Source organism: Olea europaea, chromosome 2 (assembly GCF_002742605.1).
Source record: "Olea europaea var. sylvestris chromosome 2, O_europaea_v1, whole genome shotgun sequence".
Taxonomy (NCBI): domain Eukaryota; kingdom Viridiplantae; phylum Streptophyta; class Magnoliopsida; order Lamiales; family Oleaceae; genus Olea; species Olea europaea.
In genome coordinates, this window is record NC_036238.1 from 20,302,697 (window position 1) to 20,312,370 (window position 9,674).

General features: G+C 32.3%; 1 protein-coding gene across 1 annotated transcript in view; it reads right to left on the bottom strand.

Annotated features, from left to right (window-relative positions):
* Positions 1-8,076: 8,076 nt before the first annotated feature.
* The window catches only part of LOC111365845 (NHP2-like protein 1), a 4,992-nt gene continuing 3,394 nt past the window's right edge, over positions 8,077-9,674 (bottom strand). The window contains exons 4-5 of the mRNA XM_022986359.1: positions 8,535-8,666; positions 8,077-8,442 (exon numbers count right to left, since the gene is read on the bottom strand). Coding sequence (XP_022842127.1) covers positions 8,416-8,442; positions 8,535-8,666 — 159 coding nt within the window. The 3' untranslated portion in view covers positions 8,077-8,415. The remainder of the gene's footprint in view (positions 8,443-8,534; positions 8,667-9,674) is intronic.

The following is a 9,674-nucleotide window of genomic DNA, read 5'->3' on the forward strand; positions in this document are numbered from 1 at the left end:
TGTAAAATTAAAATAGATGACATGTCAATTGAAGATGAAATTCCAATAATTAATTTGGTGGAGAGCAAAAGTTTGATATCAGATCTCTCAATTCCTAATTAAGACGTGGAGCTTAATTATTGTCATTGGATAAGGAATTTCAAATTTTTAATTTTGATTTCTCCTTATAAATTGGGAACCGTCATTCGGATTTTTTATTATCATAAAAGAGAGATGGTGGAGAAAATAGGGTATGTGATTTTTTCTCTTGTAAACTTCTTTTTATTATAATAAATCATTACATCAGCATATCACATTGAGAAAACCTTTATAAATTTTGTGGTTATATCTTTATTTTTTATTCCAATCAATGGTATAAAATTAGGATTTCCAAGCTAACATGTGTAATCATATTTTCATATGTTGTTTATATAAGGTTTAATTTAGTGTTGACTTTCATAATTCATTTTGTAAATTTGATGTATTCCTTACATTTTGACTTTGTTGCAGGTGATCTTCCCATTTACAAAAACCTAGAAATATAGTAATAATTGCATTTATAATCCAGATCACTTAGTCTTTAGTTCCCCCAAAATAGTAAAAACTCTTAACCACTCAACCCTTTCAATTTCAATTACTTATTTCCTTCCCCATGTGTCTGTAAGTAAAGCTGCATTATGCTATCGAAGATGAATCTAAATTGTTGCTAAAGAAACTTTTGTCTGTTAATGTATTAAGAAGAAAACTCACCATTAGGTGATGCTTCTGCAATTTTGCCAAGGAAATAACATCAAGGAGAAATGGAGGCAGAATTTTTCGATTTGGGTGGCAAACTTTACATGGAGGTGGAGAAGATAGCATTAAAATCTTGGTCGATTAAGAGGTGGCTACGAGAACAAAAATAAAAATATTAATGTAGCAAATGATAACTTATGGAAATTCATCGATGATCATTGCAATATGACTATGGGTGATTCTAAATGAAACCAATATCTACTAGTGATTTAGACAGAATTACAAACAAAGATATTGTTATTGATTACTGACACTATGAATTATTAAAACTTAAAATTCCATCTTAATAGGTCAATTTTGTTAAGATAAGCAGCTTAAATCCTTATATGCTGGTCTATATTTCAATAATTAACGTGTGAATTTTATCACTTAATGTGTTTTTGCAAAATGGTGGCACGTTTGAGTATACTAATATTGAAATACGTGTGCTTTTTTGAGTTTTAATTGGATCAAATTGTTCGTTGAGGCTTAATAACCTCTAATACTATATGAAGACTTGAGTTACATTTTAAAAGGTCAAATCTTATTAAGAGAAGTAATACAATCTCTTATTTATTGGTCTATATTTTGGTAATTGTAAATCAAACCTTTTTTTTTTTTTTTTGCGGTACCATTTAGTTTCAAACCGCTGTTTACCCAATAAAAAAAATGACTACTTTCAAGCAAGTTTAAAAAAAAAATGTTATCGTGAATCACACCAAGAGATCTTTTTTTTTTTTTTTTTTTTTTTCCCTTTTTTTTTTTGAGTTTCCTTTTTTTTTTTTTTTTTTTTTTTTTTTTTTTTTTTTTTTCCCTTTTTTTAAGTTTTTTTCCCCCTTTTTTTTTTTTTTTTTTTTTTTTAGATTGTGTTAAAAAAAGTGACATTCTGTCACTTTTACATTTACACAATATTTTTTCTTTCAAAAAACTTTTTTTTGAGTTTCTCACCTTTTAAATTTTTGTCACTTTTTTATCTTCTTAAAAATGTGACATGATATGTGACATTTTCCTAAGATAATCAGCACGTGTATTGTCCTAGGAAAACTTCTACACAGTTAAATGAGTTACTTAATTTTACATTTCATTTAACATATTATATTGATGCAGTGCGAAACAAGGAATTCAAATGAAAACCTTAAAAGCACCATAACTAGAGTTCACCAGAGAATGAAAATTCTCAAGAAATTTTATTAATTTTAAGATGCTTCGAAAAGGAAGAAATAACCTTTATTTATAAGGGTTTACATATAAACCTAGTTTAAAAGAAATAAAATTGAAAAGAATTAGAAATAAATTAAATCACAAGAATAGCACTAAATTTTAAAAAGCAATTTTTGAGTCCCAAACGAACTCGGATGAATAAAATCCATTATATATCACAGTAAATTTGTAAGTTCAATCTGACTCATCATTCTCTTTCCATAAAGGTGATATGGGCCAATATTAGAACTTGAACACCAAATCTGTAATTTACTATTTTTCTTTCTCAGTCCAATTGTTCTCAATTCACTTGATCATTTGTACGACATCACACATAGTGTTATATGAATCGATATTGTAGCACAATTGGTGGTGGATAGAAATATTCTATTATAATTTACACCCATGCGTTTGATGGAAGGTTCTCCTTTCAACAATTGTTTCACCAAACTTGTTTCTATTTATTACAAATCAAGAGAAATACACATGGAGACATTAGAATAATTGAAAAAATCTGAAATTTAAAAATAATAGACTCTGATCTCTACTATGTTTATTTACTTAGTACTCTTAGAATATTGGATTAAAATTTTTGAGGTTCTAATAAATCTTCTAGTTCCATAAACCGAAAAATGTGGACAATTTAGAAATACTTTAATGAGTGCCTTCTAATCTACTATATATTTCACAATAACAACAATTTTCTATTTGAATGGATATACTTTCAAAACTCGAACTATCTTTTTCATTTTCATTGGGTATACATGCCCGGACTCTTCGCCCACAAAAGGGCTCGAAGACGGGGCAACAAATATGTTTAATTATTATAAGATATAAAATTTTTAGCTCTTTTTGAAATCTTTATCAACGTCAAATATTTGATAATTTAATGACTAAATTGGAGTAATTAACCAGAATGAAAAACCAAAAACTCAAGATGCAAGTATAAAATGAAGATCATGGAAGCAATTTTCCCATGTATTTCATAATTTTTTTATTTTTATTTTAATTTACATGACTGGATCAACTTGTTCTAATTTCTTTATACGATCTAATAAAAAGATACTGATGTATCCAATCTATGTACATAGTACAAATCAATTAATAGGAGAACCGGGTTCTGCATTTTTTCTTCCAGTAGCCCGGATGTAACAGACAACCGCCACCAAAAATGCAGTGGCTAAACCCCCAAGAATCACTCCGCCGCCGGCAACTGACTTGTCAAATGAGTGGTGGTGGTGGCCGATTTTGATCTCCTCCACTTGTGAAGTTTCATTCTCTTGGCCGGAGGAACTAATTTCTCTTGAAAAAGGCAAGTTTTCTTTTGTTTTTTGTGGCTCAGATGGGCTCAAACTTGGAGCAGCAACAGACTTCAAGATTGTGTGGCGATGTTTACCGAGTTTACGCGCCGTCATAGGTGTTTGCGCTATGCCATCTGAAGCCGGTGGGTTAGCATATACTGGCACATTATGAGCCATTGTTAGGAGAAGATACTCACTGGACAAGATGAAGCATAATATAAGAAACCTAGGCATTATGAATAAATATTATAGGATCTGCTGTTTTTCTCAAATGTAGTAGTTTAGGAATTGCCTCTCATATATATAGAAGTTGCTGATGAGATAATTTAAGGGTAATTATATTATATTAACACAACAATTTTTATTTCTTGCACACATTTTAATTGCATTTAAAGTTCTTAATCTTCGCTCATTATAACACTTATGTCTCTATCAATTTTTCATGTCATTTTTATCCTCAAACTTTCTATTATTTAACACATTTTATATTTGATAACAATTTTATATCCAAAAGTCCATTGAAATGGCGTAAAATACCTTACTCTTCATTTTTTTCCTCATTTCAAAGCATGAAAATAAAATGTTTTCATATAAATCATCATCAAAGACAAGACATACAAATTAATGAAAAGTTGAAGATAAGAATTCAACTAAAAAAGTTAAGGAAATAATTAGTATAAATGAGGCAAGATTGAGGAGTTTAATTGCAATTAAAATGTGATGTATGAAATAAAAACTATGGTAGCGATATAACCACTCAAAATTTGAAGGGTAAATTTTTTTTGTTAAAGACTGACATTTATGTCCCAACCTTTAGTTTGTTCCACCTCATGTCTCCAACCTTTTAACAATGTAGGCATGGTGTCCCAACTAGATGGAAAACGTCTAAATAGAATGTAAAAGGTCATGCAACAGGCATGACTTATGGGTATAATTATTCAAAAATAATCTTCGTCCACTTCGAATACTTGTTATAAAGCAGCGTCGGACTCAATCAATATAAGCGCTAGCGATATCCGATTGCATCGTTCGTGCGCCATACCCATGGCTCACTTACTGATAAGGTCTAGCAACAAGCTCGTATAGCTCAATACGAGTCTGGTACTAAAACAAAAGTCCAGGTTTGGAAGAGGGCTAAATCGAGTTGAAACGATGCGCACACAATGTTAAAATTTGAGGAGAAGGGTGGCACCAACTAAAGGTTTGGAACATGGATGTCATATTAGAGAAATATTTGGGATCTCTACATTCTCCAAATTTTAAAAACATATATTTTTAAAAATTTTAGACAAGGTGACTCAACAAGACATTGTTTAAACAATGAGTGCAAATCTTACTAAAAAAATTGTGCACCATGTATCGAGCATTTGAAAAATATGAATTCAACATAATCGTAAGGGAATTTATTGATGACGTGTTAAAATAAAATAAATAACATGGTATCACAACATGCAGAAATTATAAGTTCAAGTCTTATTGTCGATCATTTCTGGAAAAAAAAAATTGTACACATAATATGTCTTTGACAGTTTGCACATTAAAGTCATATTAACGACATATTTTAAATTTATAAACGATTCAAATTTTCAGACAGAACGAAATGATTCGAAAGATGTTATTTAAAATAGGGAAAGATAGCCATGTGGTTTGATGGAAGGTTCCCTTTGTTGGATTTCATGAATTGTTTACACAAATTGTTAATATCTATTACAGGGTCGTCTGCAGGATTGAGGAATCAACAGCAGTAGATGTCTCCACATTCGAATATTTTGAAAACATCAGGAATTTCAATTAAGGGAACAAGATCTCTAATATGTTTATTTGTAAAATTTTATAATGCCATTTACGTTGAAGTCTTAGGATATTGATTAAACATTGAGGTTCTTCTTCCAATAAATCTTGTTTTTGCAGAAATATTATATGAAGTTAAATTTATTTTAAAATAATAAGAATCGTTTACTAATTTTAATTAGAGGTGCTTTAATGACAACAACAATTTCTTATTTTGGGTGGATTTTCTTGGGAAACTCGAATTATCACCGCCAAACAGCTATGGAACAGGTAAAACGCGTTTACATTGTAAATCCCAAGATATCTATAATTATCGAGAAATGAAAATTTGAGTCCTAATTGTAAAGGGTAGATATTAGGTCTGTATATATATTAATTCGTGTTGTATTATAACTAATGCGTTAAGTATTGCATTTGAAAATATCGTTCGCTAGAATGAAACTTAAAGGAATTGAGTTAAATTTATTAATCTTTTTTAGCTGGTGAGTTTTTCCTTCAGTAAACTCAAAGATTCAATTTAAGACACGCTAATTATAGAAGTATTTTATATGATGAAATATAACATGTTTGACATGGACAATCTATTTATCTACCATCGACAATAGCCCTTGTTCATTACTTAAAATTGAGATTGATAATGACAAATTAAGTAGAATTACCCTTATATAAAAAAAAAATTCTTCCGTAAATTCATATCTCAGATGGATAGTACTTATAAGGTGGATTAATATTATGTTCATTTAACTTTATTTTGTGCTACATAATCGATGGTAATCAATAAAGCTTGAAAAGGATTCGCACATTGATGTGTTCAATGTGAAGGAGATATGTATCATTTTAAAGGAACGTAGTTAAAGAAAGATGTTCAACTCGGCCTAAAATCCTATCCCCATATATTATCCTAATTTGGTCGCTTGGTAATATTACGAGCTACTTTGCATCTTAGGGCTTGTTCAGTTGTGATTATGAGAATTGATTTTTTGATCGTTGAAGAAAAATGTGAGTCCTATCTGTGAGAGAATAAGTCACAAATGATGACTGATTTAGGGAAGTAACAGTCAAAAAAGTTGATTTTTTAGGGTGAAAAATCAGAACCAAACATACACTTGTTCAATTTCGGGTAGGCCATTTTCCTTTTTCTATTATTTTATTTTCTTTGAGAACCACTCTAACCTGATCAGTCAAGATTGATCTTTGTATTAGACAAAACCAAAGATTAATGAAGGAATAAAACAAGAACCCAGCATGGTCTCTATATTTTTTAATAACCATATCCATCCCACTCCACCAGGAAGAAATAGGAAAATGTCCGAAGTCTCATTTTGTCCAGCAGACAAGCCATGGAACTTAGTCTACTGAATCAAACACGACCAACATTTTGTTAAGGCTTAATTCTCTCATGTTCGTAAATATTTGCAACATATGCACATGATCACATCCACATATTAACAGAATTACCTAGCAATACTCAATGCATCAATCGCTATATGTATGCCTTGAATTATATGTGTGTATATTAAGCCCCGTTTGATAAAACATTATTTGAAAAGTATTTTTTTTTTTTTTTTACACACTCATTTTCAATCACATATTTACACAATAAAGTAAACTCAAAATTTTTTCATTCTTTTCAACCACACATCCTCTTAAAACTCATTATTCAAAACATTGTTTTGGCCAAATAATAACCATTAAACGAGGGCTAAAAGTGCAACCATCATAATAAAATACTATAGGGTAGAATGCTAGTTTTTACAACGCTAGTTGTATAAGTAGAAGGAATTATATCGACAACAGAATTGGCTTTTGTTCCACCACTTTTTGATTGCATTGAATGCTTTCAACTTGTGCTCGCTGTCGCACTTGTGCCCTTAGCATTTTTTTTTCAATTATAGAAGAGTGCATAATATGATTCTCATTTCAAGGTACGCCAATAAAATATTTGGACAGAAACTATCATCAAGAACTAGATGTACTAATTAATGAAAAAATTGAGAATAAAAATGTATCAAAAAAATGAGACATTAGTGCAACGAGTAAAGTTAGAGCCTTTGATGCAATTAAAATGTGATGTTGTAAAAGATAACTATTGTACATATTTAACAACCCATAAGTGAAATGTAACTTAAACACGATACACTTCATAGACGGCTCAAACATTATGGTTAATTAATCTGTGCCGAACAAGCTATTAATATCAACCTTTAAAATAGCAGTTAATCAGGGAAAACTTATCGTTGTCATTAGGAGATAAATCCAATTCAAGTAGGATTCAAACAATCCAATCCTAGGCTCATTTGGTAGGGCTTCATTTATGTTTTCTCTAAAAGAGCTTCTTAAGGAATACTACTTTGAGTCAACTTCTCTAAAAGCTCTTATAACCAGAAAAAATATTTTCAAAATATTATCCAAACTCTCCAAAAATAGCCTGTTGATCCATGAATCAGCTTTCAACTTTTCAAAAACTTCGTAAAATGGGCCCTAAGACCCAATCAGTGCAATCAAAACAGGAATCTACCAACCTCTTGGTGATTATTTTCTCCGGACGATCCATCCATGTTAACTAAAATCAATATCCTATCGGTATTGTGAAATCTAACAAGTTTTTAACTTTTCCATCCTGAAATGCTCGCTTATAGATTGACCTATACTATATTCATTGTCTTTTGTTAAGAAAATCAAAGACAAGGGCAACATCATGCCGCAACATGGTCTATTTCATTTTTTGATTGGAAGAAGAATGGTATCATCTTATAGGGAACAATAGCTGTTCTGTCAGACATCGTTTCTCACATTTTATACGTAAGTGGTTATTATTAAACATTAATTGTTTGCTGGCATTTACAGGCAAGCAAGCTTATGAATCTGCAATGGTCAAAACCAACAGGGCAACATATAATAGAGAGTTGCACGTGTGCTTAGCTTGTCAACCACTGGAAAATTGAAGGAAACGGCAGGGCAATTAAGAAACAAAAGATAGAAATTCTATTAAATAAACTACTTACTTTCAACTTCAAACAATAAAAAGGAATAAATTTTATAAGTTTACTCGTTAACTTAATAAGATTTTCTTAAGCATAGCCAAACATTATAACAAAGCTTCTTAACAAGAAAACTGTGAAATTGAATAGAACCCATCGCATAACATGAACTTCACTCAATCAAGAACATTACAATCCTCAAAACATGTAAATTAAGTAATAAAGAAGCTTCCGCATTGTAATGTAACACACTTGGGTAAATATATAGAACTGCATGGAGAATAAGAGAGTATAGATAATCCCCTCTATAAGAACACACACTCCGTCAAAGCCTCGGGTAAATTCGGGTAAATTCAGAGGCCCATCATGCTGGAAACGACCTTTCACACTCAGATTAAGAGCTTCTCGATGGCATCCTGCATTTTACACAATAAATTAGGTAAATGATTGCTCGTATCAACTGAAATTGTCATTAATATACGAAAATAAAGTCGGTAAAAAAACTTACCTTCAATTGCAGTATCTGAGTTCTCAACTGGCTTCCCTCATTGCTTGTCACAGAGCAAGCAATAACTGGTCTGGTAACTCCACATGCTCGACCAAGAGCTTGTTTTGATGGAACAAAAACATAGGGCACGTTCTGCAATTACATGTGAAAAAAAGCAAGCATCTTTCAAGTTATTGAGAAATTACATTCAATTTGATCAACACAATATTAAATCTGAGTAATAATCAGAAGCAAATATGCTTGGGAGGAGCTACATGTACCCGGGCGTTTACATGCCCCTCACATGGGGGGCGCGTGGGTACAAATAGCATTTTTTAATATGCTTTCACAAAATATTCTCTTTCTGAGTCGGAGAATATGGCACAAAATATTACGTACAGTGGGAAATGGCACATAAACCAACTACTTAAAAGAGGCAAAAATATGAGCCATTAGCAAGCACAAATCCACTTGCCATTAATGTTAACAAGTGCAAATGGGTGATCCAATTACAACCGCCAAAATTAGCAATTCTAAATAAGTGACAAAACAAACTCATTTATCTTTTAGCTTAAGAATTTAAATGAATACCATCAAACCCATAAAAGAGGGAAAAAACCAAAACTGAATACACGAGACCAATAACACCCCACCAAAGGACAAACAGAACTTCTCAAAATTTGTCAAGAGAACGCCAGATCATCTCCACCAGCCCAAATGCCAAATTGCATACTCACTGTCCCTCGCCACTGCCCTTTTATTGACTCCTGCAGAATATGACAACACCTCCTTATGCCTAGGCCAATCGACCGACACACCGCGCGATTTCGTCCCCCACGCATGCCCTCCGTCCTGCATCGTTGAGCCTCACGACGGTCTCGATTCGGGACAACTTCGTACCAACCGACCGGACATTGGGAAGTTGCAAGCACTACATTGCAACATGCGTCTTATGCCTAGGCCAATCGACCGACACATCGCGCGGTTTCCCGTCCCCCCGCATGCCCTCCGTCCAGATTGTTCCTCCCACTCTCGTCGAGTGTTTCTGGACCGAAATAGGCAATTGCGAGAAAATTCGGTTGCGTGCTGTCTTAAGCCGGGGCCATCTTTCGACACGCAACACGATTTCGTGCCCACGAAATATGACAACACCTCCCTGAT